The sequence below is a fragment of the Anarhichas minor genome, unplaced genomic scaffold, assembly GCF_050575085.1.
Source record: "Anarhichas minor isolate MPS153535 unplaced genomic scaffold, ASM5057508v1 ptg000028l, whole genome shotgun sequence".
NCBI classification, from domain to species: Eukaryota; Metazoa; Chordata; class Actinopteri; order Perciformes; family Anarhichadidae; genus Anarhichas; species Anarhichas minor.
In genome coordinates, this window is record NW_027466474.1 from 7712537 (window position 1) to 7740536 (window position 28000).

Here is a 28000-nt window from a genome sequence, read left to right on the forward strand (position 1 = left end):
CGAACAAGAGGAAGCGCTTTAAAAATAACGTAATCATCGGAGAATTTTACACATTCATCACTCCCTCTGATGTCATGTTTGATTAATCATATTTATGCAACTATGTATCACTTCCATGTCAGTTAAAATAACACTATATTCCATAAATAGTCCATTTTACTGCTGTAAAAACAAAAGGGAAGTTGGTTTCAGGGACATCACGCAATAGTCGTCAGAGAGAGAGAGAGAGAGAGAGAGAGAGAGAGAGAGAGAGAGAGCGAGAGAGAGAGAGAGAGAGAGAAAGTTTGTCTTCCTCATCACTGGAGAATCTCACACTTTAGCTCTTCAACAACCGAGTGATCAATCATGACGGAAATGTAAAAGGTAATTTTGTTTAAATAGATATTTAAGATATTTATCTATCCTCTTGTTGTTTATGTTTATGGATGGAGGGAAGAAATATGACTTTTACACTAATGCTAAAAAAAAGCGAGCCAGATTATATAAGCGTGGCTTGTATTGAAGAGCGGTAGAAAAGCATGTACTTTTGAGATGTTATAAAACGTAGCACAACATTTTTATTCAGAAATGTTTTATTTTTTACAATCACTAACAATAACATACTCCAGTCAGAGAAGTGTTTTTGGATGGGGTTAAAGGTATTCTTTGATATCTACATTGTAAAGTCGCATCAGCGTCACATAACCATGATGATAGAGTGCAGTCACATGCTGAATAATGAGAGCCTCCTCTCCTCTGTCAGTAAGATGTTAAGTCCAACGAGTCCAGCCCAGAAGAACCTCAGTGAAGAGGACAGCTCTGGATCTGATGCAGGGTCAGAGGTCGGTCAGGAACCTGAGACAGACCGCTTCGGCTTCATTCTGAAAAATGGATCCACCGCTGGGTGAGCAGTTACACATTTGTGCTTGTGTATCTGTTACTATACTGTTATTGGGCTTGGCACTGTTATCAAAAGCAGGTTTAATAATAATAATACATTTTATTTGTATAGCACTTTAAAATAGACTCAAAGGCACTTTACATGGTACAGAAACAATAAGAGCAATGACAATATAAACAAAAGAGACGACCTAATAGTATAGCAAAACAAAAACGTACAATAGCCAGCATCACAGGTTAAAAGCAGATTTAAATACATGAGTTTACAGGCTCTCTGTTTTAATTATCTTTAAACACTTTAAGCTTCAAAACAAATTGTTCCCCTGAATGCTGAAAAATGATCCCATTAGTACATTGCAGGTTAAGTGAGTTCTAAGAGGCTGTGTGATGTACCCTGAAGAGATTTTCACAAACCAAAATCACGTATTTCTAAAGAGACCATTTATCTGAAGATCCAATGCTCTTATGAGACAGAACAGGATCTGCATCCAGGACACAGAGCCAAGTGGGCAAATAACACACTGCTCCGATTAATAAAATGTAGTCAAAAGACAGTAAACAGGTCGTATTAAGAAAGCTGCAGCTTCCAAAACATCTATTTGAGAATAAATGCAACAAGAGCAAAAATGTTTCTGCTAAAGAGTGAAAGAAGCCTGAAAGTAAAGTTTGAACTTCACAGTGAGCCTAAATGAGGAGACAGCCACAGGAAATGTCATTAAACAAGTGCATAAAACCAGTTAAAGGGACAGTTCAGTTTCATGTAGGAACTGAGGTTAAAAGGAAATAGTTCCTACATGAAACTGCTCACAAGGTCTGTGGATTATCTTGACATTGCTGTTGAGTTTTTCAAATGTATTGTTTGGCGCTTTGAGCCCCACAAGGCGAGTGAAATGTAGTCCCATTATATTGGAGAAAAGTCAGACATCTCTACAGCAGACATCTCCAAAACTAGGCAACTCAAACCAAAACAATCTACATTCATAAATAACACTACAAGAAAGAGGGAACATGTGAATTTTTAATTTTGGGGTGAACTTTCCCTTTAATTATTTTTAATCTTCATCGGGTCATCTAATAAACCACTACTCTGTTCTTTAGAGGAATACCATCCGGGATGGTATTAAGTTGTGTTGGTATTAACCAATCCTTGTGGCCTATGCAAGGATTCATTTTGAAGCCAGACAGAGACCCGCTTGAAGTGCAAGGAGTCCTAAACTGCAGTCGTTAGACCTCAACCTTAGTGAACGTTTTGGGAAACCCTTCATAAGGACATGGAGGAGCTGCCTGGATTTTAAAATTCTGTAGAAAGGTGTAAAATCCATGCCAGATAGAGTGCACACTAGATTTACATGAAAAATACTGAGCATGTTCACTTTCAAATACCAGCGAACTCTTCCAGAATCAACTGACTTAACATTTACATAACATTTAATCAACGGTGAAACAAAGAGTTTGGCGACGGACCAGATGAAGCAGTGTAAATTAAAGGATAAGACCATTTGAACCAACTGCTACCTGCCGTCAGTACAGTTTCCCCATTGATAACATCCTGAGCTGTTGCCATGGAGACATCACACCGCTACCGTGTGGTTTTCCTGTTTCCTGTCTTGTTTTTCGGAGCGCTGTCTTTCTGTAATGACAACACACAAGAGTGCACGCAGCAACTCTGCTCACGGACTTAGAGGTCTCCAGCTCAATGAGCCTTAATGCTGTGCAGTCAATGGATGTGACAAGCCTCTCATTCTTGTATTGAATATTTAATGTTTGAAATACTTAACCTGTGTGCTGTTTTGTGTCAGGAGTGCGGGCCCAGCGCCTGAGTTGGTCAGGCAGAGGGAGACCAAGTGGATAAATATCATTAGCCAATGGGATCGCATCTTGTTGAAGAAGACCAGTAAGGTGTGTCCCGTCTTAAGACACCTAAAGTCATTAAATGTAGTGACAATGAACTCCTGAAAAATGACAGGCCTTTTCAATGAAAGACGTTTTGTCACTGCAGGAAACAAAAGACAACAACAATTTAATTCAGGGTCCTGTTATTGTTCATGCGGTCACACTGTCACACTGTCACGTCTCACTGGGACACTTATAGAATAGACCAGAGACATCTTTAATGATATAACACACCTGATCTTTTCCTGTTATGAGTCAAAATGTCTGCGTTGAAAAAGGCCTGTCTGCATTCACACAAACAACAATGAAATGTAGTCATCGGTTTCTCACTGCGCTGAGCTGATCCTGTGTCTGTTACCGACGTCCCTTCAGGTGAAAGTGCAGTGTCAGAAAGGCATCCCAGCCTCACTCAGAGCTAAGTGCTGGCCTCTGCTGTGTGGAGGTACTGACAAGATGAAACTAAAGGAAAACCTCTACCAGGCAAGAAAACTAAACACGCTCACTGTTGTAAATGCTTTCAAATCCGCAGTAACTATGTATGGTAGGATTCAACAATATATCGTTTTTGGCATCTGAAATGTATAAGATAGTTGTTGGCTGCACCACTAAGTGTAAATCAGGCTCATCATCGTGCAATATATGTATTCATACAGTAGATAATGGAAATCCATTTCCTTGTAACTTATCTTAAAAACAAATGGTCGAGTGTAAATGGTTGACTTAAACTATCTTTCATCACCGCGTTAGTCTCTGGACTCGCAGCCCGCTCTGCAGAGCTGGGTGGACGTGATCGAGAGAGACCTGGACCGACAGTTCCCTTTCCATGAAATGTTCCTTTCCAAGGACGGACACGGGTAGGAAACATTTCTACCTCTATTTGTTTCTGTTGACAAGCTGATAGCTGCAGTCTGACAGTTTCCTTAGTCTGTAATGTGCCTCGGCTGGTATCACTCCATCTTTATAGTCCTGCCAACTTTGTGTCTTTCTGTTGCAAAATAAAAGTTATTACGACTTGCCTACATTATCCCTTTGTAGATTTCACTGCTCTATTCAAAGATGATTCGTATCAGAATTATGTGCTTGTGGTCTGTGTGACTGAATACTGCGGTGTGTTTGTGTGTAGACAGCGTGGTTTGTTCCGGGTATTGAAAGCCTTCACTCAGTACCAGCCGGAGGAGGGTTACTGCCAGGCACAGGGGCCTGTGGCTGCAGTGCTGCTGATGAACATGCCTGCTGAGGTAGCAATCAATAACACCGTTAACCTTTCTGTCCAATAAACAAGCTGCAGACGCATCTCAAAAACATTCCATTAGCCTCGATTTCAGTGGAGAACAAAAGCCAGTTTCAGACATTGAATCAGTACCAATTGTTGTTTCATCTATCTGTTAAAATATTGGCATTCTGTCCCACAAAATACTGTGTATTTATAATTGTCCAAAACATGAAGGGGCATCTGATTTGCCATCATGTAACCTTGGCAGGAGGCCTTCTGGTGTCTGGTGCAGATTAGTGAGCAGTTCCTGCCTGGATACTACAGCCCTCTGCTGGTGAGGACCTACACACATGTACACATGCATATATAATGTACCCGACACTGCACTTATTCATATTATAGACAGAGAATGTACCTGTACTCCAGTAAATTGAATTTGAAAGCTGATTTTTGTTCATTTAGTTCATTCATTATCGGGGAAATCCTATTCTGTACCCGATTACTGTACTTAATTTGAAAAGAAACCTGAAAATGATCTTCTGAACTGTCTGAGCATGTGTACATCTGTAGGAGGGAGTCCTTTTTGACGCGGCCATGCTGAACTGGGTCTTGAAAAGGACGTGTCCAGCTGCACACAAACACCTGCAGCACCACGGAGTGGAGCCCCTCATGTTCGCCACTGACTGGCTGATGTGTCTCTTCACACGTCACCTGCCCTTCAACACACTGCTCCGGGTCTGGGACCTCTTTTTCTGCTACGGTACGTCCTCCATATAGGCTGCTGTGGGTCATCAAAACCAAATCATGTTGTGAAAGTAAATGTAATTTCTTAGATACAATAATCTGTATCTCATATTATGTTGTGTATGGAACATTTCACCTGATTAGAATGACATACGTATGTTTATGTATTTTCAGTCTCTATGGACTCCATGACTCTATGTTGCCCCCCCCCCCCCCCCCCTCCCCCCATCTCCTCCTGTTGTTGTATCAGAGCATTATGCAGCCCATTCTACTGGACTGCTCCACATGCTTCTTTAACTCGCACATATAACAAACACAGCTGCCAGAATAGTTGGTCTCCTCGCACCCAACCTCGCAGAGCTAAACAATAAGGCCATCGCACGCATTGTACCCTCATTACAACAGGACATCCCACGCCCACTCAATCTCCACCTCATCCTTCTGCGCTACGGGTGCAGGTACAGAGCACCGAGTTGCAGAAATGTCCCCTGGGGGACAATAAAGTCTAGTTATGTTGCCTGTGGTTAAAAATACTGTAGTACTTCTATATAGCCGTAGTAATTTATGTCTAAAAATACACAAGCTTGCAAAACATGAGGAACTTAACTTTTGTATACAGAGTGATTTGTAGAAAAAGGATTTCCTCAGAAACCATTTACAGCATATGATGTCATTAATGTGGCACGGTCCTATTTCTGTCTCCCTGCCCACTCCTACCTCCCCTCTCCTCTTCTCAGGGGTGCGGGTGCTGCTCCAGGTGGCCGCGGTGCTGGTGCGTCGGGTGCTGGGCCGGGCCGAGCAGAGGAAACAGTGTCAGGGCCAGATGGAGACTCTGGAGAGGCTGAGGGGCGTCAGGGAGGAGGTCCAAGAGGAAGAAGACACTTTCATAGCAGAGGTTAGAATCAAACACAAGGGTGGTGTTGAGGAGAGTCAGTTACAGTTAATAATAATAATTATATATTTTATTTATATAGCACTTTAAAAGGCACTCAAAGACACTTTACATGTGTCTTTGAGTTAAACTAAGAGCTCTAAGAGGCATTTTCCTGGCATCTTTTGGGTCACCTTTGATGGAAGCATCACCGCTAATCAATACGAAGTTATTGTCTGTCACCTTTATCCTATAATGAAACATTTGTATCCTCTTCCGGGATGACTGTGCACAAGATGTCACTGAGTAGTTTAATGAGGATTAAAATGGTGTGAATCACATGTTATGGCCTTTGCAGTAACCTGATTTCAACCAAACTGAACACAAATGGAGAATTTGGCTCCGATGTGTTAGATAGCTCTCTCTCTCTCACCGCTATGCTCAAATCACAAAATTACTTAAAATTCTGAAAATTACAGTGAAACAAAAGTGAGACTTTCTTCCTTTCTCAGGTGTGCTCGGTGCAGCTGTCAGCCAGAGATCTGGAGAAGCAGACGGAGAAGGAGTTAGAAAAGTGGAGGAAAGACAGACCATCATCAGCCTTTGACCCCAGAGGTCGCTGCCATGGATATCGGATGGCGTGGACGAGGGCACGGCAGAACGAGGAAGAGCGGGACAGGAAGGAGAGAGAGAAAGGAAACCTGTCCGTCCCTCTTGCTCGCTCGGCGTCCACTCTCTCGCTGTCTCCATCCCTCCTTCACAAGAGGTGGAGGAAAGGGGGAAAGGCGAATGCACGCGAATGGGAGGGCGGAGGCGGCAGAGTTGTGAGGCAGCTCTCAATGGGAGCAAAGGAGGACTGGAGGAGCTGGACTGAGTCCAATTTTAAGAAGGTGCAGCGCGTTCAGGAAGAGGAGGACGTAGTTTTAGAGGACCATAAAAAACAGAGTGAGCTGAAACTGGCAGAAGGAAGTGAACAGAAAGAACTTTTAGAAGAACCTAAAACGATGGAAATCCAAAACATGCCAACAGAGCGCGTAGAAGAAACGGTCATTGTAGAAAAACAGATTGAACAAGTGGAAACACGAATCACTGAAAAGGAGGAAAGCCAACTCATCAAGACAGAGGAGAGCAAAGTGCTTTCAGAACAAAAGGAAGAAACACATGTGGAGACACATCAAACAGAAGGTCCAACCAAAGATCAGAGTGTTGAACACAAACAGGGAGACGAGCCGGACTCCAACAGACAGACACACGTCCTGGAACAGCAGAGTCACAAAATCCAGCACCTAGAAATTCAAGGGAAAGACTCAAATAAAGAGACAGAAAACCAAGTGTCAGAAAGCGAACATACAGAGGCTGTGGGGGAAAATCAGACTGAGATAAAGGAAGATGCTGATGCAGATAAAAACACAGAGGTGGAGACGCAGGAAAGTGTATACCCGAGTGAGGAACAGATGATTCAGGCCGACATGAAACCAGAGGAGAGCACAGAAACTGAAAATGTGCAACAGTTGGACACAGTCACAACTGGGACAAGCCCAGGCTCAGAGACAGACAGTAAAGTCAAAGCTCAAACTATCAAAGATCCTGCAATAGAGACAGAGACGCAACAGCAACAGCAAGAAGTGATCACAGAGACAGACAGAAGCTCACGGGGAGATGCATTGGAAGGAAAATACCACAGCAGTGAGTCATTAGCAGAGTCCCACACCCAAACACATACAGAAACTAACGAACTGGCACAGACTCAAGAAAAGCTAGAGGAAAATGCCGCCACGCAGGAATCAGAGACTGAAATAGTACAAATGGATTCAGAACAACACACAGACTCAAAGGCAGAAGCAGAAACATTAATACTGTGTTCACCTCAATGCGTTCAACCAGAGGAAGGCACTGACTTATTGGCTGATACAGAGACTGAAGCAGAAATACCAGCTGCACACGACATAGTGACGGAGTCAAGTGCAGCTTTTGACAAAGAGTGCGATGCGGCAGCATCTGAACCTACACAGGAGGAAGAAGAAAGAAGTTTGGATGAACACTCAGAGACACAGGATGATCAGACACAAGCAGAGGAAACACCAACAGAAACTACTAACTCGATAGCACCTCCACACGAGGAGGAGACAGACGTAACAGAGGCAGGAGCAAGTACTCTCACAGCCGCCGGGCCTGATGGGAAGACTAGTTCAGTAGAGACCAGCACCGCTGAGGAACCTGCACCTGAACAACCATCCAGCCAGGTCACCGTCGGTGCCGTGGAGGAGGAAGAAAGCGCCGAAACTGTTCAAGAAAACACGGTAGGAGAGGACGACGTCTTCATTTCTACTGAACCAACAGACTCTCCAAATACTGACAGAAACCCAGAAGCCCAAGACAAAGACTCTCACCTTGTGAGGGACCAGGCTGAGCCGGTTAACAGCGGCCTGACACAAGCCCCCGGGCATCGCAGCAGCAGGTCCTCTGGGGATTTCTGCGTCAGCAAGTCATCCAACTCCCGTGGGTCCAGGTTGGCACGTCGGCTCTCTGAAGATCTCTTCATCATGTCAGAGAAAACTAACCAATCACAATCTACTCCTACGCACCCAGATGTTAAACCCAGTCAATTACGGTCCAATCCTGGAGCAGTAAAGCCAACCCACACTCCTTCTGACGGGACTTCAGAAGTCTCCTCGTCTCCGTCTGCAGAAGTGACTCCAGCGGTTCAGCCGGAGCAGCCGCCGCCCGACCCCCCTAAACGCTTTGGTCTCTTCCGCAGACTGAGAGGAGAGCAGACCAAAAAAGCACCCAAAATGCAAATCCCCAAAATCTTGATTCAGGACTTCAGTGATGGAACAGGGACGGGGAAACCGGTTGAGGAAGAGGGGGAAGAGCAACTGAGCTCCAGGGAAAGGAGGAGGAGGCGGAGGGACCGAGAGAGGAGGGAGAAAGAGGAGGAGAGGTTGAAAAAGAAGAGAGAGAAGGAGCTGGGGAAGGAGAAAGAACGAGAGAGGAGGAAACCACAGACGAGGGGGAAGAGTTTCCAGGTGCAAAGAGAGGAAGGGAGCGGTGATGTGACTCAACCTGCAAAGACTGGATCACAGACGCTAAGATATTCTTCATCTTCTTATGCTCAATCTTACTTTTGACAAAAAAAAAAAAAATCTGTGTTTTACTGAGTGCTTCAATCTCATTGATCTTTCTGTCGTGCGGAGGTCCCTCATCATAAATCTTCGTCATACTTGAACCTTTTGACATGTAAATAAATCATAAATAATGTTTACATAATTTGAAAAACATGTTTCTTTTATTTAGAGGAGCTTTTTTTTGTTGCACCTCGATCACAAACAGACTTTGAACAAAAATAAACAGGAAGTGCTTCATGTCCAGTTTCACATAATCCCATATTTTCAAGTCCACCATTAACATTATAGTCGGATAAAACATTGCAATATCCTTTTCTGTACTGTCTTTGCATATCTGCGCCCATGTAAAAAGAAAAACAATCCCCGTACAGCAGCTGCACAGGCTGGTAAAGATGGGACATGAGGGTTCAAAGTGTCTGCAGGCGGCATGTGTGTAAATGAAAAGGTTCATCTGATGGAACAGTCCAGTGTCGCTCTGCTTCACTGTACGTCCTCCTCACTGTCACTGGCCAACACTTCCTGACTCGTCACCAGTTCAGTGGTCATCTGAGAGGACGGGGGAAGCACCGATCCAAAGAATAAGGAACAGAACTGTGAGAGGAAAAGTAGAGAAGATAAGATGAAGTCATTTCTGCAAGTTATATCCAGCCAACTGTTACCTAAAGCCTAGTCCTGACGCAGATTTTCCAAGTCGGCAGTATTTTGTCTCAGCTCCATCTGTTCTATATTTATCTTGCAGCTTTTTCCATTTTGACCTTTTTAATTAGTTAATTCATGAATGTGAACACTACACCATACCTTCTTATTAGGTGGTCTGCCTGAATCGGCTGTTTCATCCTCCTCCTCCTCCTCCTCACTGTGTAGCCTTGTCCTGTGGTTGGCTGCAGCACTCTGTTTCGAACATGTAGAATCAGCTGACGGGGGTGTGGGCGGACCTGTGGCAGAGGGACCTGGTGCAACACTGGTATCCATTGCGATGAGGTAGCAGTCCATGTCGTCATTCATGAAGTCATCAGGAGGGGGGGGCGGCGGCGGCGTGCATGCTCTGAGGAGACGAGACAGGAAGTGATATATGGCCGTCACTGAGAACAGAGTTCATCCACTAATCTTCTTCCTGTTTCATGAAGATGAAGGTTTCGCTGCTCATCCAAACGGCTTCTTCAGTCCAAATATCTGACAAGTGAAGACTGCGAAGAATTCCCTCACTCGAGTCCAATGTAACACGCGCGCATTTCATTCATGACATCTGTACATTGTCCGATTTCATCACTTTTTATACATTTTCAACTGGACTAAATTGGTGTTTGTGTCGAATCAATGAGACGTAACAATCAAACTTTAATTAGACTGTGCCACAGACTAAATGTTCTACAGCTGGACTGATGTGTTGGCAAGAACATCTGTATCTTGTAGTCAGCTATTCCACTCAGAGGATGCCAAAAGCAAGGCGACTTCCAAGATTGTCGAATTTCCTGCCCCTCATTAGAGCTGAAGAAACCATTTGTATTAATGGTAAGCGGTGTTATTTTTACTTTGCATAACAATGCCCCCCCCCCCCCCCCCCCCACACATAATTTTATGCATTCAGTTTTTCTTTGAGCTTTACCGTCTAGTGTTGCTTTTACGGTGGTTGGGGTCATCAGAAAGCGTGGCCAGCACAAAGTTCCCCTCCAGCACACTGTCCGTTACTGAAAGCACGACAGGGCTGACACACACACCAAACACACACACCAAACACACACACACACACACACACACACACACACACACACACAGTTAACGTCAGTACATCAAAGTTACACAATTAACTAGCTTAGTGATTAACTAGCATGTGTCTGTGAGAGCATGTTTACCTGCCCGGTTCATCAAAGTACATAGAAATAGGGAGACCAGTAGACTCTGCAAACACTAACAAACCCTGGAGGAGAGACGACAAAAACGTTCATCAATTCAACATACTTTCTTTTTTGTTTTTAAATGATCAACCACAGTATATTTTTAACTGACTGCCCTCAGTGTCATTTCCCTCACTGGACTTCTCTCCTTCTAGTAAATTTTCGCCTTCCAGACTAATCCTTCTCTTCTGTTGCTCCATCGCCCCTCCCTTTGTCTCACCCGTAACTCCTTCAGACAAAATGTGACGCTGTTGTGAGCTTGGACAGCAAAATGGTCAAACTCGTCTGAAGCCAGACACAGCTCTGTCAGCATGGCCTTAGCCCGGTCTGAGAGGGAGACAGGGGAGCGAGAGAAGCAGAAAGAAGCGTCAGAGGGAATGGAGGACGAAAGCAGAAACACATTGTTAATAAACTAATAAATATTCTTATATTATTTTATATTAAATTGCTGTTAACAAGCAGACTAGAGAAGACTACACAGTGCAATTCTGCTGTTCTATCTTTCTACCACACAAGGGCACCACTGGCTTCAAATACATCCTTTTCCCTCTTTTTGCATTATTTCTCCATCTCATTAACATAATAATTTATATCATTTAGTATATTTTTTTGTAATACAAAGCTCTGTTAAAAATAAAACAACTCTTTGGAGCTGTGGGATTAGTAATTAATTAGTAAAGTCACCTCCTTCTTCCTCCACGTGGTTCCTGACCCACATCCGGTCACCGCTCACTGACACCGTCACTTCTTCCAGAGACGGAGGGAAGTGAACGACTGTGTCCACCAGCAGCCTGAGATCAAGGGAACACAAGAAGTGAGATGCGAGTGACTAACGGCATTTCCAATATTTGGAAATAATATTTATTAACTTAACCAACCAACTGTAGTCTAAGAGTGTCTGTATCAGCTTCCAAATCCCACAGTTCTCAAACATCAACAAAACAATCGGCAAACAACAAAGAGTTCAAGTCAGCAAGAGAAGGAAAGATCAGATCTCTATTATCTTTGTAAGAAAAATGTAGAAAGGTTTCACACACCTGGGATGTGATCTGAATACATTGGCATAGCTGTCTTTATCGAACACGGCCTGTAAGCTTTCACTGTCCTGGAAAGACAGGTTATGTGTCTTCATGAGGCCTGCAGAGAGAATACCAACACGAACGCTTTGAGTACACAAGCACGTAGAACACAATGCACGGCGTGAATGACGTGCTTAAATGACTCAAATATGCGTCGGTATAAATGAGGTGTAATCCTTTTTGAAATCATCCACGTTAAGCACCGTGAATCGTCTGAGCAGGAAGTGAAGCACACGTACCGTGTTTGCAGTGCAGGGTGAAGGTGAGGCGGTTTTTCTGCTCGTCCAGCTCGATGTGACACTTTTCCACCGTCTTCTCCAGAGTCGCTACAGATCTGAATACGGCCTGCACACTCTGACTCACACATAGAGGAACATACGAAGGGGGAGAAATCAATATAAAAGACCAGGACTTTGTGAATGTGCACTGAATTATTCTGGTAATAACACAATAACACTGAAGCTGACATGACGGCCACATTTAAGGATATTTTGGACATGTATGCACCTTTTTTACACTTGCACAGCATTCTTTACGTGTGACAATACAACTGCTTGGTGACACATGCCATGTACAACTGTTACAAAAGGAAGCACCGCAGTCACGCAAAATTTTGCAGAAAGTTAACAAGGTTGTACCACAGTAGCGACACGTCAGGAAAGAGCCATTTAAATTGAGTACAGATAAGATTGATGATTACAGTCCATGTCAATGTATTGTATGCGACACATAAACTGTATAAATAACTTTATTAAAGATCCATAGCTCATCTCTTTCTCTCACCACACCTTTATTGCAATCTTGCAGCGGAAGGTGTGCCCACTGGGGAGGGTGTACCTGCACAAAAAATGGTAGGGGAAGTTGGAGTAAAGCTACTATTATAAATGACACACACAAATGTGATGTTCAGTGACTCACTCTCTCTCTGACACACACATCACATCACAGTGCCATTTATACACAGGCACACAGTCTGCACCTGCTGAAGAACAGTGGCGCGAACAGGAAACAAGCATATGCCGACCGAGATGAGTTCACAGACCGCAGGGCCAGCTACAAGACAGAGAGAGAGAGAAAAAAACGCTAATCAGCACCATTCATTGACGCAATGTTTGCACCAACAGGAAGCAACAAGACTATATGCATGGCAGGAGGAAGTGTCGGTGTACATGACAGTATCAGAGCAGCTCACCCCATCTTCCTGAGGCTCCACATAGAGCTCATCACCGATCCTGGAGAGAGAATGGATGGCTTTGGCCAGCACTGGACGGTACATACACACACACATGTACAACATCATTAATAGCTCACTGTTGTTGTGTAGTTATTGTGTAGTTAAAGACAGGTTTGAAAAGGCAGGAAATGTTTCTACCTTTCACGTTTCCTCCCGTCACGACGCAGTCCATCTCAGTAAACTAACGTTAGATAACGTAACAGTTACTACTTTTCTTTTAAGTTAGCTAAAGGTTAGTCGGAACTAGCGGTTAAACACCTCCAATAACTGAATCAGTGGGGTTTTAATAGTTTGCACACCGAGCAAGAATCCTCCTGGTACCGAAAACATATTCCGTTTAGTTATAGCTCAACTCTTTTTATTTTCAACAGCGGTTCGACTAAGCAGCATTTTGCACCGATCTTTGCGTTGTTTACGCCGCCATTACCCGCTTCCTCACTGATGACCAATCAGAGAGGCTGAAAGTCAAAGAGGCGTGGTTTGGACAAGCGCATGCGCAGTGTGTTTCTAAATTGACATTTTTAAAGCTGCATGTTTTTCGGTTATATGTGGGTTGATATTTACAATCCGCTTCGTTCTAAATACATGACTGTGTATGAAAGCATTTGATATGGGATTATTGTCAAAATGATGCAATAGTCACACCTATTATGCAATTGGGATTATGCAATCACTGGGAATAATTTGATGAAATTTTGCTATTAAAGTACTTTATGTGCTGGAAAGTAGGCTATCTAATTGTAAGTGTATCCTTGACTTGTGTGTGTACAGTATTTTTTCTTATGCCACTTCATACTTGTACTCCTCTGTCTTTCAGATGCAGATACTGTAAGCTACTTTCTCCTCCATTTCATTTATCTGACAGCCGTACAAGTTACTGTGCATATTTTAAATACTAAACATATGATCATTAAAAAAATATACGATGAATTTTTATACTTTAAATTGGCAACACCTCCATCAGGAACATTAAAATACTGCTTCCACATGAATTAAACAGTATTGATAATCCAGTAATATAATATTAATATACAATAATATAACAATCTGATAGAGGACATTATGCATGAGTGCTTTTACTTTTTTTAACTTACTAGTTCATGGGACATCTTACTGATTGAATCACGCTTTAAATTTTTTTTTCAACTCTCCAGTCTCCTGTAGTGTCATATAGGATTCTACTAGAGTCATATTCTATTCTTAAATAACAGTAAAGACCTGTTTGTCATTTTTTTTAGAGTTTGCAAGGTTTGTGTAAAAAGGGTTATTGAAAAGGTCATGGGGGCATTTTCTTATTTTTTTTATTCTAAAGACACAAATAACAGCTCCTCACTAAAAATGCCCTGTAATTACAACTCAAGGGTCATGGTAGGAAGAAAGAGGGTGTGTGCACATGTTTGAGGGAGCCAGGGAGAGAAATGGGAAGGAAGGAAGGGCAAATAGAGAGAGAGAGAGAGAGAGAGAGAGAGAGAGTGTCACTGTCAGTGCAAAATTATCTCACCTCACTGGTCTTTCTCGCTGGCCTGCTTTAGAGTCTGAGGAACGCTGCCACGCACCGTCTCTCCTCCCATCACCATTGATATAAATGGCTGTTGCTGAAGAGGTGTGACTAAAACAACATTTGCGTCCTGAAACTACGGACGTTTGGTGAAAGAGAAATTACACGAGAGGACTAAAGTCGGGGACAGTTTTGTGTTTGGTTAAGCTTTGCGCCAAAACAACACAAAAAGAGACAGACTGCTGCTGAACGCTTTGTGGATTATGGAGGATTGGAGCCAGTATGAAAGCGAAACATCCATGAGAAGAATTACTATTCTTGCTGAGGAATTTAAACCGTAGGAGATGGACCTGGACATGTTATATTTACGTTGAGAAACTCTCAAGACGATAATGGAAAAAGATTGGAATATGAAAACAGAGGGAAACCACCATCACAGGAGTGTTAAGGGCTGACATGAATCCATGAGAAGAATTACTATATTGACTATATTGTTGTGTTGACACTCATTGTTGACTTGATACACGGCAGTTCTGTTCCTAGATGTCTCAGTCACATGATCCAAAAGACAATCAGGCGACGCTGCAGTCCATGCTGCAGAGACTGAAGCTCCAGCCGGGAAAAGAGGCCCAGGCATACCTGCACACACCTGTACCCACCACAGCTGCTTGGGGGCAAGGTGGAGAAAGAGGAGCCTCCAACCTCCAGAAAGTAAACAGCAGTCCTGTAAATGGCTTTGAGCTCGGTAAAAATGGTAACCCATCAAAACTGTTTGGGATCTCTGCTGCGAAAAGTAACTTTGGCCTCAGACGTGGGGAAATACAACCACCAGGCCATAGCTGTGAAGTGGACAGGGGTCTTATTTCCTCCCCCTCCCAGAAAGACAACATTGATGCTGACACGGGTGAGGAAAGGGTGTTGGGACAGGCGACTCAGCCTGGTATCACCCCAACAGGAACAGGGCAGCTGTTTCCTGCTGAATCACTTAAGGATGCTGATATCACTTCCTTTGAGAGGACTGATGGGGCGAGGGGGAGTTCTGGCGGTTCTGCAATGCCAAGGCACATCCCGAGCAATAATGATGGTGTCACAAGCACGGGACAGAATCAGGACCAGGACCAGAGTTTTACACCCAAAGTCTACATGTGGGCCTTAAAGCCTAACGATGCAAATATTGCCACACAAAGTCAAGAGAATGAAGCATTGTATATGGGAAACGGAGGATTTGGAGCTTTGGCCAAAAATAAGGACATGCAGATTGTTGCGACGGAGAGCGGCTCAAGAAGAAAACAGCTATCGTCTGAGAATAAAACGAGGAGATGGACTCAGAAGATCAAGGAGAGATGGAGGGACAGGTCGGGGAGTTTTGGCAATAAAGGAAAAAAAGGAGGAACAGCAGACCAGAAGAGCGATCAAAGACCTGAAGTGAGTAGATTTTAGTTTCTTAGTCAAAATATAATAAATATGAACTGAAGAGTAAAACTGCAACGTTTTTATTTCATAGATTTCACATCAACACCAGCTGTTGACAGTGGAAAATGTCATCAACACATCGAATAAGGTGGAAGAAGGGACCCTTCCTTCACTCGACAGCAGTGATCCCAGTAACGCTCCTCCTACACACACAGAAGACGGCACCAATGAAGTATTTTTGAGGTAATCTACCAACAAATTGTCCTTGAAAATGTAAAAGAAGACACTCAAACCAGTCCTGAAGTCAGCAGACACAGGCTAAAAGTTCTCACTGTCAGGCCTTGTTGATTTGTCTCTCAGCCTTAGCGACATCAGTAAGATATGTTAGGGATTTTCAAGACGTTTCCAAGCACAGCTGTAATATTAGTTTGGGCTGATTCTTGTGATGTGAGGTGTCAAACACGCCCCTGTCCCTGACAGGGTCTGTCATCAGCCATCTTTAGTCACACTTTCATGGTGCAATAAGTCTCATGGGATTTTCACAACTGCACATCATACCATAAAGGGAAACAGCATGAAACAGATACATGCTTACATACACACAGAGATCCTCCATCGCCCTTAAAGATGATTCTTGATGATGAAGGTAGTCAAAGAATCCCATTAAAAGATAAAATAACAATAATGGAGCTCTATGGCACAGAGGAATAAACTAGCTAGCTCAGGCTTTGGCTGCAAAGATTACACTTTTAAAATGGCTCAGTAATTTCCTAAAACAGCTGGGCACTGTAGTTTATAGCAAAGGTTAATCAAACATGAGATACATGATGTGGCGTTTGTGGAATTGATTCAAATTGATAAAGATTGACTTGAATGTTATTCCTGATTTTGAGGCAGAGGTCATTTAATGTGCTGCACTGACTTTACAAAATCTCTTCTCTAGTTCCAGATCAACCAGCGACTTTGAGTTTGGCCTGGGCTCCTTCAGCTTGCTGGAGGAGATCGTCACGGGTCAAGAGTGGGCCAGGTTCCTAAACCCCAACCAATCAGCCGCCTCGGCCAATCAGAGACCGTCAGAACTCAAATTCCCACCAAATCCTCATGATAGTGGTCAATCATCTCTGATTTTGAACCAACAAGGAGGTGTGAAGAACCAGTGGGGCTTCAAGGGAACTGAGGCATCCCCAGATTTAGATTTCAGCAGGGCACAAATATCGCCTGATGCTTTCCAACCTGTCAGCATGGACGTTTCAGAAGGAAAACAAGCTGCAGTACGCGACGTTCACAGTAGGGCCCATCCATCAGAACCAATGGAGCATGGACACACCCGTAGACCTCCTTCGTTTGTAGAGGTTAGATCTAAATTGTAATACATAATATACTATTTCAACAGATATCATTATGATTTCACATTGAAGACACCCATAAGCACATTTCCTAAATTCTAATGAATTGTCTTTTCACTCATGAGTTGGTCACCATGTTATTTTTTTATTTTTTTTGCAGCCTAAATTTATTCTGGAAAACTCAGCGCTGAGGAGCAGAATCTCCCTCAACAGGAAGAGACAGCATCATAGAGACGAGACGCTTCACATGGAGAGAATAAGTGATGGAGAAGAGGCAGACAGAGGTCAGAACTTAATACTCTGCCTAATCACATGTTTCAGGCAAGAGAGTTTACAAAGGTTATGTCACAGTTGTAGCTGAAAACTCATTTCTCTTGTCTCTCGTCTCACAGAGGGGTTCATGTCTTCAATGAGCCTAACGAGCAACCACGTGATGGAGGAGACAGGAGAGTCACAGCGTAGTAACCTCATGCCTTTATACATCCTAAACTCTCCTCCTCCATCTCTCTCTCGTTTCACCCCTTTTGCTCCTGCACCCCGGGGTGTCCTCAAACACTCCATATCCCAGGATTCACAGTCCTCAATGGAAACTGTGACGAAAAGGGTAAGTTGACAAAAAGTGAATTTTTTTTCACACTGCTTCCTGGTGGTATAAAATGTAAAGATACATTTGATATGCTAATTCTAAGCAGGTTTGGGTGTGCAGTGTGTGTATACAAGTAAAGCATGTTGTTTTCTTGTATTCTAACTACAAAAACACAGTATACTACAGATTAGTATACTAGTACTGTACTGTAGTATACATATGTATAGTATAAAAAACTATTTAATAGTACAGAGTGAGTCCTATAATACTGTCCCCACTAAAACATCTGCTTCTAACCTAAACATGCAACTAAACAGTTGCTGCACTAAACATTTTACGACTGATCCTAATGGTTTACTACCTCTATGTTCTGCACTCGCATTCGGTTTGAAGGAAGCTATAGCAGACATCCCATATTGTCTTGTCAAACATTGAATAAAGCACTTAAGAGAAGTCACAGTCGAAAAGTACTCAGCACAATGGAATTTTCGATTACATGTTGCAGCTAGATGAAGTTGAGGAACTGTAGATCTCAAAGGTTTTGTCTGAAAATTAAGATTATTTTAAAAGTAGCTTTTTTTTTTACACACAATGGAAAAGGGAAACTCATGGAAAAACAGATGAGGTTATAGACATGTTGATAGTTTTGTCTGCACAATATCATGTATTCTCAGATTAAAATGTCTATTTTGTAATTATTTGCAAAACTTTAATTTTCATCTCAGTATAGTTTCTGAATCATTTTGTAATCATTTCTATGTAATTTGATACTAACTATAAGGAAAAATATGAATGTCACTGATAGAAATGCTTAATTTAATCCCATGTTAGTACTAATTAATTATTCTTTTTCTAAATTAGAAACTTCACACATGTGGAATTTACATTTTGGCAGTTTATGCTCAGCTGAATAAAATTAAAAATACTTTTTAGGTTCTGAAATATAATGTGATCAATATTACATAGACCAAATACAGTATATGACTTTAGAATGATAAAAGTAAACATGACATTTTATCAACTACTTTGCCACGCTCTGTTCATCTTTCCCTTTCTCTCATTCCTTTCATCCTACTCTGGATCAGAGGCGAGTTGAGGAGAACCGGCGGGTTCGTTTTTCAGAGGAGGTGGTTGCAATAGCGCCCCCAGAGCTAGAGTCGTATGCTACAGACTCGCAGGAGGATTCGGAAGAAGAGGAGGACTCTGTGGCAGAGCAGTGTGAGGAGGAGCAGGCAGCGATAGAGGAGGTGGCAGCAGCAGCAGCAGCAGCACGCCGCTCTGCTCTCCCTGCCTGGATACGGGCTCTGAAGAGGAGGAACACAAGGAGGAAGCACCGATAGAGACTGCAAGACTGCAACTTCTTTTGGTTTTTTCTGGACACTTAACGTTTCGTAATGCTCCTCATCCGTCTGCAGATCACCACCGCTCAAAATGATAATTGATCAAGTGTTGAGAGTATTTCAAACCTTTGCAATAGAGCCAGAATTGTTTCCCCTAAGCTGTTTTTTATCCATGCTCTTCTTTCTGTCTGTCTATCTAAACTGGATTATGTATTACATAATCTCAATATGGATAATATAAGCATAATAAATGTTGAGTCGATTTGGTTACTGGAGTAAAGCTTTTATCAGAAATGCTGTGCTCCTCCTCCCCCTCCTTCAATGTCACACTGGCCAGCAGCAGACTGTCTCTCGGTAATGGCTCCCTGTCCGGCCATCCTGGGAAATTAATCCCAGAGGAGGAAAACTAATTTGAGCTGAAGCAGTGGCTGCAGACAATTGGTGGTTTCTGGTCGTCTGCTGCTCTCTGCTCAGCTCTTGGAAGTGCTGAAACCTTATTTTGAAGCCATTTGCTGGCAGTCATCACTTATAGGATAGTACACCCTGACAATATTATCAGCCTCTGTTTACGTTTTTACACTGTAGCTACAGTGATGCTTCCATTTGAGTGTTGCAACATGGGAGACAGAGAAGCTATAAGACAAATATTGAAGAAATAGTTTGATATTTGGGAGATGTTTGTTTGCTTTCTTTGTGGGAGCCAGATGAGAAGATTGATACCACTCTCATGTTTGCATGAGATTGTATGTTTAACCCAGATCCCTGCTGGCTGCTAGTCTGGTACATAAACCCTGTAAAACCTCACCCTCAGTCTTTGTGCTAAGCTGTAGCTCATATTTACTGTACGGATTGTTATCCTGGAAATGGGTGCTGGGAACTGTGTGTGTTTGTCTACATTGTCCCCTCAACATGAAAAACTAGAGAACATATTCAAAAAGAAAACATCCTCCAGCCACATTTATCTATTCTTCTTCTTCGTATCTCCTCTTGCTGTTATAATAGTCTGAAGACAATTTGTTCAGTCTGAGCACAGACGAGCTGCAGCTTTGCTTGAAAGATTGACCAGAGGAAACATTCATAGAGTACTTTATAGTGATGTGTATCATATTCTATCATTTCCATTATATTGATTTGTGTGATTAAATTAGTACATTAAACTTTGTGGCTAACTGCTATCCATTCCTCTGCGGCCTCCCCTCACAGCTATCTTCTCCCGTAAATCACTGTCAGAGCCATTAAGAGGCTCTTTAGCTGATCTATTAGTGCCCTGGTCACCGTTTATAGTGGAGCAATGGGCGGGTGGGGGGGGGGGGTTACTAAAAAGTACAGTATGTGACGCAAAGAGCAAGAAATACTGACAATCACCTAAACCAGAGAAATAAATAGAGGAACAAATAATCAAAATGCCATTTTGGATTGAAAGAAAGGAGAAAGATTTGTCCATTAGTCAGTACAGTAACATCTACTGCGTGTCATCGCCAAGAAGTGGACTAATAATGGACCATTTGTAAACCTCAAACCACACACACATTTATCCCTCTGCAGACCCTCTCATAACACACACACACACACACACACCATTATTTACCATGTCTTTACACCATTTGGAGACTCTTCAGTGCTTTTATTTGTGCAGGACAGAAAAGAAGGGTGGTGAGGGTGTGAACATGACATAAAAGAGAAATTCTCCAAAATGTTACGCAAATAATTTATTCTCAGCACTGTTGTTTTTTTTATATTGAACATGTTTTTTTTAATTCTGGCTCGTTCGAGCAAAGCTAACAGGAAACGAGAAGGGGATTTGTTCAGCTCTAATATGTTTGGCTGACAAACATGAGGTTGCAGTTCATTGTAGCTGTAAAATGAAACTGCTGACAATAAAATAACATGTTTAACTACTGTATGTTGCCCTCCAAGTTTAATTGCTGTACTTTTAACTAAGCTTTATCTGAATGGTGAAGAGTAGGCCATTCTTTGAGTTCCATCTTAAATCTTCTCAGGGGAATTTTGCTTGCGTGTTGCTAACCAGGAGGTTCCAGTTATTGTTATCAGCTAAAGGCCATTATTCTTTTCTTCTGACTTCCACTTCTTGTTGCGAAACTGAAAAGATCGCAGGAACGTTTTTACCCAATTCCACAAGCTTGCCAAACTAAAACTGACTGCAAGATCCCGACAACCAGAAAAGGCAAAACAAATCTCAAATCTCGTTCAGGCAGAAAGGGAAAGAGAAAGAGAGAGGAAAGTCCATTTCTTCAGATTGTTGTTGCCAGTCAGATAGGTTGCTCAGAGGTATCGAGGGAAATGGCTCCAGAGTCATAGGAGCTTTTGATACCTGGTTTGAGTGACAGCTGGCTGCCTGGGCTCTGACTAAGGGACTCTTCTATCTGAGCCTCCGACACCTGGATGAAAAAAAAAAAGGTCTGTGATGAAGCTCCTACAGGAAGCTCACATGGACTCAATGCTTTGGTGAAGCTCACTCTGCAGTTAGTGTCTATACATATTGATAGTCAAAAAACATGCAAATGTATAAATATAAAAACATTAATTACCTCTTCAAACTTCTTGGCTTTGTACTGGGCTGCCCCTTTCAAGAAGTTTAGTAGGATAATGTCACAGAGAACCGTACCCTGCCGACACAGATAAAAAAAAGTGTTATCAAAGCTTACAGCAACAAAATAAACACAGTCCTAAGCCTGGTCAGATCTTCCTACCAGTCCAACAGAGGTGAAGGCAGCTACCAAGTTGATCAGTGTTGGGACTGTGTCAAACTTTCCTGCCTGGAAGAGATGGAGTCAGTTTAGGTGACGTAATGTACAAACAGCCCCCAACAGATGTGCTCTCTCCAGAATATATAACACTCTATAATATTTAATACATTTGAATTAAATGATACCTGTATTTCACTTTTTAAAACAGTGTTCCGCACAACTTGCTCGTTGAAAAATGATAGGTTCTTAAAGATGATGTTTTTGGTGTACTTTACAGTCATGAATGGAGATGTTAAAGGAATAGTTTGACAATTTGAGAAATATTATACTTTTTTGCTGTCCTGTTGAGAGTTAGATGAGAAGATCAAGAACACTCTCACATTTATAGGATGAAGATTAAGCTACCGCCAGCAACCGCTTAGTTTAGCTCAGCCTGACTGGAAACGGGGGGGGGGGGGGGGGGGGGGGGGCAGTTAGCCTCTAAAGCTCACTAATAGCATGTTACATTTAGATTTATTCCTAACAAAATTCTAAAAATACAGCGCTATTATGAATCCTACTGCAGAGACGATTGGTTAAGGTTAGGCATTAACCATTGGTCAGGGCATAGGACCTGAACAATCCGGTTACTAGTACCTCTGCAACCCCGGACGCATGACATTGCAACACAACTCACATTGCCAGTGACCATAACATCAAAGCGGATGGCATATGCTTTGTGAAGTGTCCGAAATTCTGTCCCATTCTCTGTCTTGTAATATTTGGCAAATCTGTATTCAAAGAGAAGGAAAAAAAAAAAAGTGACCAAAGGAATGAAAAGGAATAAAGAGATGAAGAGGAAAAATCAGCCTCACTACCTGAAGTTGTAGCCACTGGAGATGTCAGTCTTGGCAAACGGCGCGTCCAGTCGCGTGAATGAGTACTTGGGTAGACAATTCTCAATGTTCAGGTCCAAGTTACATTTCCACTCAATATTTATTCCTATTTCTCCACCCTGAAAGAGAAGGATGAGGCAAAGACAGACGCACATTGAGGCTCCAAGTAATAGAGTAACCTAATGTTCAGAATTTAGCCTGTTTTTTATTTGCTCAACCGCTGGTTCGTAATAATTAGGGTTACGTCACACCAGAAAGAAGCATAGTGAAAACAATTAGTGCGTCTTTGCAAACTATTTCTTTCTAGAAGCTCTGTGACGTAGTGAATAATCGCATGGCTACTTCGTAAACTGTTAATCCGTCAGCCGCCGGGCGGAGCACCGGTTACTACTCAGTCACAAAACCTCAGAGATTCTCTAAATTTTCTCACTGCTGTTCTGTGTACTCCTTGTAATTTTGTGCACCATTGTAGCTACATCATTTTGTTCATTAATTAAAAAGATACTGAAGAGGGAAAATAAAGCTCTCTAAGCTAACAAACTAACAGACTGTTAGCAAACACATTAGCTTGTTAGCTTAGCTCCGTCGCCAAAGGGACAAGATGCATTTGTACAATTGAATACTGTCTCATAACTGACAGCTCTTTTGTAGAGCATTGTATACTCCAACAAAAGGAGCTTTAACAAAAGTAAATGTTGCAACACAGCTAATAAGCTATTCTCTGTCCCTTCAAAGGTCAACACTGTCAAGACGACTTGCACGGCACAAATTTGCAACGACTACTTGCAGTGATTCCATCGGAATTAGTTGAATTTGCCGACATTTTTTGCCATTTTAAACACTGGTATTGCCAGCCCATGAGGTCAGGTGATGGTGAGGGAGGGCTCTTTGTTTATGTTCTCATGTGTATGATGAAATGAAACTCTTGTGACAATTTAATAAAATTTAGTTTTTCCTTTATGACCACTGGGTAGCCCAGCAAGCGGTCGCAGTAAACATGTGGTTTACACTATGAATTCAAACAAAAACACTTGTTTAGGTTTAAAACAATTGACTTTGGTCTACTTAGGTTTAAGAAAAGCGTCCTTCACACTCCCGGAGCATTTTCTCTGAGCGTCTAATAATGAAGCTCATAGGTTTACATTGTAGTTACTTAAAAGCCCGGTTCATCTCATATAGATGCTAAAAGGTGCCCTGTGCGTTGGTATCAGACGCTGAGGGACGTGACAAAGCATCGGTATTTGTTGCCCTGGGACTGAAACAAAACTGTGTCTCTGTGTGTAGTTTCTAGCACAGTTGCAACATTTTAGCCTTGAGGATGAAATGTTATAGAAATATTGAGAAAAAAATAAGAAGGAAGGAGGAGATAGAGGACGGATAAGACCTTGTTCGTCAGGTTAAAAAGATCCTGCTTAGTGTAGCTCAGCACGTCGCTCACACGAAAGATGGGGCAGTAGGGGTTCATCTCCGGATGGTAATGACATGACCTCATTTTTTTTTTCGTCATTGAGGAGCGAATGTTCCCTCTGAGAGAAAAAGATTTCATGTTTATGATAAGAAATGATCTTAAAGGAGCATGTACCAGGTTATGTGTGATTATTACATATTTTCTACACAGTTGTTTCAGTTGCTTAAATTTGAGAATGTGTGTGTCTGAGTGTGACCGACCTGGTGACATTGAACAGTGGAAAGCGAACACTGTTTTTGATGAAGATGGTGAAGTTGTTCACATCCAACATCGGATCGCTGGCAGGATGTTGACAGAGAAGGACGTGTGAGGATGACAACCAAGTCTTTCAATGAGGACGTGTTGTCTTGTGCACAAACATATCTGTGTGTGTGTGTGTGTGTGTGTGTATGTGTGTGTGTGTGTGTGTGTGTGTGTGTGTGTGTGTGTGTGTGTGTGTTTATATATCTTACATCTGAACTTTGTCATTCTCGGCTGGACACCATCCTTCAATCTGGCAATGACCCGTAGTGGCATTGGAGGAGGTAACGTTAAGGCAAACACCTGTTATCTTCCCTGGTAGGTGAGACAGAAAGAGCAGGAATGTCAGTTAAAGAGAGACGATCTGGTTTATTGGTTAATACAGAGGCAGCCATAAGAGTTATGAGTCTTTTGCGAATCCCTTGCAGAGTGTGCTTACTTCCTTTGTTCCCTGCTTTTACGTCACTTTTTTACCTGACTGACACCCAACCTTCACCATCACAGTTTGGCCAAACTAACTTGTGTTGGTCATCAGAATTAACAATAATCCATAAGATTTAGCAGACAATCTAACAACATTAAACTGAACAAAACCAAAAGGCCATGTAAACACCTGGCCTTATATTTAATGTATAGGATTTTAAAATTACCAAAAAATTCTCTGGGATTGTCTCATTATTTTATAAACAAAATCCCACATCAGCAGAATAATTTCAAACATGCTATTATACTATGACAATCTCTACACATATAAACTTTAAAGGAGGTCTGTCAGCCAGATCAAAATCTTGAGAAATTCTAAGGGTATTCTGGGATTTATTGCATGTTTAACTGATTGAGCCTCTGCATTGTTTTTGTGTTTGGAAGAGCAGGATATTGAGTGTACTTGAAAATAGTTTGCCTCTCTGGTTAGCGGCTGCCGGCTGCAGCGTTCTCGCTCAATACTGGACCAACTACAAAAATGATTGTCCTCATTATTCACTTAGACACAAAAACATGGGGAAATAGGTTTAAAAAATAGCTAAGGTACCCTTTAAAATCCTTGATAATGACATGAAAGTTTAGACTCACCGTTGGAAAGGATGCTGTCTTTATGCTCCTCACAGTCGTCATCTGTGATACAATTAAACCTCTCTTCCACCTGAAACACACACACAATAGAAACTTAAAGCGTGATATCATACATACACTCAATCCTTATTTAGATTCCCCCCTTTCACAAAATGATTGTTAAACATTATAATAGAACAAATGTAACAATGATGAAGTAAGCAAGTACGCTAGAACATATGTGACCATGTTTTTGTTGCACTGCGTTCCTTGAATTGGCCTTTCTAAGAACCCACTCTAAAATAATTGCTCTGATTTGAAACACCTGTCCTGTCAGTCAGGTGACTGTCAAGGTTTCAGTTTGACGTAATGTCAATCTTAAATTGAAATAAATGGTTGAATTTGAGTTATGACTGAAGTCAAAACAATAAATACAGAGGAATAATATAAACAAGCATAACGGTTAAAACATGAACTGGACAAATTAAAAATGAGGGTAAACACTTGTAAAGGACTTTGAAGAAAAGGTTTTAAGAAGTGATTTAAAAGATGTTTCCGAGTCTGCAAGCCATTCATTATCATGCAGGGCTCTGACTGCACGAGCGCTTTACAATGCAGTGAAACTGAATGATTTAAATGTGTCCTCACCTCTGGACAAGTGCTTTGAAACTGATTTTCTGTGATGATGACTTTGGTCATGATGCAGAAGATACCTGCGCCCTGAAACACAGCAGAACACGAATATATTCAGTATTTCTATGAAATACGATGGTCAAAATGTGCCACATATGGAAAGATTCATCAATCCGTACACTCACAGACAGACAGTTCATCATAAAACAGATATCAAAAAATGACATTATCAACTCTGATTCTTCACATGCACCTCAAACCACCACCAAACCTTTCAGTCCAGTGTGGGCGTCACACACCTGTTGGGGGAAGACGTAGTCGGCCACATCCATCACTTGGTTGCTGTGGATTCCGAAGCCTTTTACTTTGGTCATCACAGAGGACTCGATGCCGGTGTCTTTCGACTGATAAGATTTCTCATGGATGAAGACCCAGCTGCAGGAGAAAAAAGATTAACAGCAGGTCAAGAGTTCAGTTAGAAGAAGTAGAGAACATGAAGTCTCGTTTCTGGACACAATTAACAGTCTTCCATATCAAAAAATTAGTTTTAGTAAAAAAGTAGTTTTCATTTACTAAAAATGTATTTAATTTTGTTATGCTTAATGACCATTTGGTCATTTTCCGGCGGAAGTAAGTGTCGTTTAACAACCCTACAGATCACAATTTTTATTTATCTTTTTTTAAATTGCTTAACTCTCGAATGTAGTGAGAATACATGAGAGGCACCAACTGGGGCTAAAAGTAAATCCGATCACCCCAGTACTACACAGTTAAAGATAGAAAACTATCAATTAATTTAAAAAAATTGGCAGTTTTTATCACAGATTTTGTAGCACTTAAGTAACTTAGTACATTTACTCAGGTTCTGTACTTTTCTACACAATTTTGGGGTATTTATTATTTACTTTTATGATACTTCTACACTTCTACATTTTATAAGGCAATATACTTTTTACTAGACTACAATTACTAGTTACTAATTACTAAACTATTGAGAGGAAACTATCCAAATGTATATAAATGAGTTAAAGTGTTCTCCCTCTCGACCAGATGCAACTATCAAAAGCTGCCTTCTTGTTCATGCATGTTCATGCATCAGCAATAATCCTCAAATAATTTACTTTTTACTTTTTATACTTCAATTGCATTTAGCTGACAACACTTTCACTTGTAATGGATTATTACAAGTTTATATTGTGGTATTGCTACTCTTACCAAAGTAAAAGATTGAATTGCTTCTTTCACCGCTGTTCTGCTGTTTGACACTTTCCTAGAGGGGATGTTTGAGTGTAAAATGAAAGGGAAATATTTACATATTTTAACACTAGCTAGTGGTGTCTAGCCATTTGGAAACTGTAAACATTTTCACAGGAATTATTTCTTCTGAAAGTAGTCGCAAGGAAAACTGTTTAAAGGAGGAAATCTCAAAAATGTGGCCACAAAAAAAACAAAACAAACATCTGCATGGCTAGATTAAAAAAAGGACAGATAATACAAAACCACAATTAATTACTACGCATGCAAAAAAACAACAACACATCACTGACCCGACAAAATATGAAATGATGAGCAGCTGTACAATCCGGTTGATGATGCCCACAGTCCAGCTCTTGACCACCACAGACTTGGTGGTCTCATAGGTGAAGAAGCCAGTGACGAAGCCCCACACCATGGAGCCCATGGCTGCTTGTCAGTGCAAGTCAGAGAGCGACAGACGAGAGGATGGGTCCTCCTGAGTCTGACTTTAACACCTGTCCAGCCTCAACAGGTGGCCTTCAGAGAAGTGAGGTGGTAAAACTGTAGCTCACTCCTGATTCTACTGAGAGAAACAATCTCTGGTCCTGTCTTTCACTCACTTGGTGCGGCCTGTGTTCATCTGCTTCATTGCATATTTGATGGTTGGACCTCAC

The 28000-nt window shown here is 41.8% G+C and overlaps 4 protein-coding genes across 5 annotated transcripts; 2 read left to right on the forward strand and 2 right to left on the reverse strand.

Annotated features, from left to right (window-relative positions):
- The first annotated feature begins 9 nt into the window (after positions 1–9).
- Positions 10–9085, forward strand: tbc1d10c (TBC1 domain family, member 10C). Of its 2 annotated transcripts, none has more exons than XM_076102923.1 (10): positions 10–363; positions 743–883; positions 2679–2778; positions 3145–3252; positions 3520–3626; positions 3896–4010; positions 4254–4319; positions 4556–4745; positions 5467–5624; positions 6113–9085. In XM_076102923.1, exons 2-10 carry the CDS (start codon positions 747–749, stop codon positions 8726–8728), a joined length of 3597 nt encoding a protein of 1198 aa, XP_075959038.1. In that variant the 5' UTR covers positions 10–363; positions 743–746; the 3' UTR covers positions 8729–9085. The 2 variants fall into 2 exon arrangements, with proteins under 2 accessions (XP_075959038.1, XP_075959039.1); XM_076102924.1 differs by having other exon boundaries at positions 747–883.
- On the reverse strand, positions 8865–13378 carry rad9a (RAD9 checkpoint clamp component A). The gene is made up of 12 exons (XM_076102927.1): positions 13072–13378; positions 12892–12962; positions 12679–12752; positions 12488–12536; positions 11939–12053; positions 11658–11757; positions 11305–11411; positions 10841–10947; positions 10579–10643; positions 10332–10430; positions 9524–9770; positions 8865–9316 (listed from the first exon to the last, which is right to left on the reverse strand). The coding sequence occupies exons 1-12, from the start codon at positions 13103–13105 to the stop codon at positions 9206–9208; spliced, it is 1179 nt and encodes a 392-aa protein (XP_075959042.1). The 5' UTR covers positions 13106–13378; the 3' UTR covers positions 8865–9205.
- A 928-nt stretch (positions 13379–14306) lies between these two features.
- Positions 14307–21015, forward strand: LOC142962438 (uncharacterized). Its single transcript, XM_076102925.1, has 6 exons — positions 14307–15856; positions 15936–16087; positions 16788–17196; positions 17351–17474; positions 17583–17794; positions 18862–21015. Exons 1-6 carry the CDS (start codon positions 14975–14977, stop codon positions 19114–19116), a joined length of 2034 nt encoding a protein of 677 aa, XP_075959040.1. The 5' UTR covers positions 14307–14974; the 3' UTR covers positions 19117–21015.
- A 302-nt stretch (positions 21016–21317) lies between these two features.
- p2rx3a (purinergic receptor P2X, ligand-gated ion channel, 3a) lies at positions 21318–27999 on the reverse strand. The gene is made up of 12 exons (XM_076103515.1): positions 27638–27999; positions 26390–26525; positions 26106–26177; positions 25479–25548; positions 24620–24722; positions 24368–24445; positions 24084–24225; positions 22682–22818; positions 22501–22594; positions 21828–21893; positions 21666–21743; positions 21318–21515 (listed from the first exon to the last, which is right to left on the reverse strand). The coding sequence occupies exons 1-12, from the start codon at positions 27769–27771 to the stop codon at positions 21387–21389; spliced, it is 1239 nt and encodes a 412-aa protein (XP_075959630.1). The 5' UTR covers positions 27772–27999; the 3' UTR covers positions 21318–21386.
- Between the last annotated feature and the right edge of the window lies 1 nt (position 28000).

Excerpts from the sequence above, each read along its gene's own strand:
- tbc1d10c (XM_076102923.1), top strand. The coding sequence starts at position 747 with ATGTTAAGTCCAACGAGTCCAGCCCAGAAGAACCTCAGTGAAGAGGAC. Across the intron at positions 3,253-3,519 it reads TAAAGGAAAACCTCTACCAG|TCTCTGGACTCGCAGCCCGC; the intron begins GCAAGAAAACTA and ends TCACCGCGTTAG. Across the intron at positions 4,746-5,466 it reads GGACCTCTTTTTCTGCTACG|GGGTGCGGGTGCTGCTCCAG; the intron begins GTACGTCCTCCA and ends TCCTCTTCTCAG.
- LOC142962438 (XM_076102925.1), top strand. The coding sequence starts at position 14,975 with ATGTCTCAGTCACATGATCCAAAAGACAATCAGGCGACGCTGCAGTCC. Across the intron at positions 15,857-15,935 it reads AGAGCGATCAAAGACCTGAA|ATTTCACATCAACACCAGCT; the intron begins GTGAGTAGATTT and ends TTTATTTCATAG. Across the intron at positions 16,088-16,787 it reads ACCAATGAAGTATTTTTGAG|TTCCAGATCAACCAGCGACT; the intron begins GTAATCTACCAA and ends TCTCTTCTCTAG.
- rad9a (XM_076102927.1), bottom strand. The coding sequence starts at position 13,105 with ATGGACTGCGTCGTGACGGGAGGAAACGTGAAAG. Across the intron at positions 10,948-11,304 it reads CCACGTGGAGGAAGAAGGAG|ACCGGGCTAAGGCCATGCTG; the intron begins GTGACTTTACTA and ends TCTCCCTCTCAG. Across the intron at positions 9,317-9,523 it reads GCAGACCACCTAATAAGAAG|TTCTGTTCCTTATTCTTTGG; the intron begins GTATGGTGTAGT and ends TTCCTCTCACAG.
- p2rx3a (XM_076103515.1), bottom strand. The coding sequence starts at position 27,771 with ATGGGCTCCATGGTGTGGGGCTTCGTCACTGGCTTCTTCACCTATGAG. Across the intron at positions 24,723-25,478 it reads AGACAGCATCCTTTCCAACG|GGAAGATAACAGGTGTTTGC; the intron begins GTGAGTCTAAAC and ends CTCACCTACCAG. Across the intron at positions 21,516-21,665 it reads AAGCCAAGAAGTTTGAAGAG|GTGTCGGAGGCTCAGATAGA; the intron begins GTAATTAATGTT and ends TTTTTCATCCAG.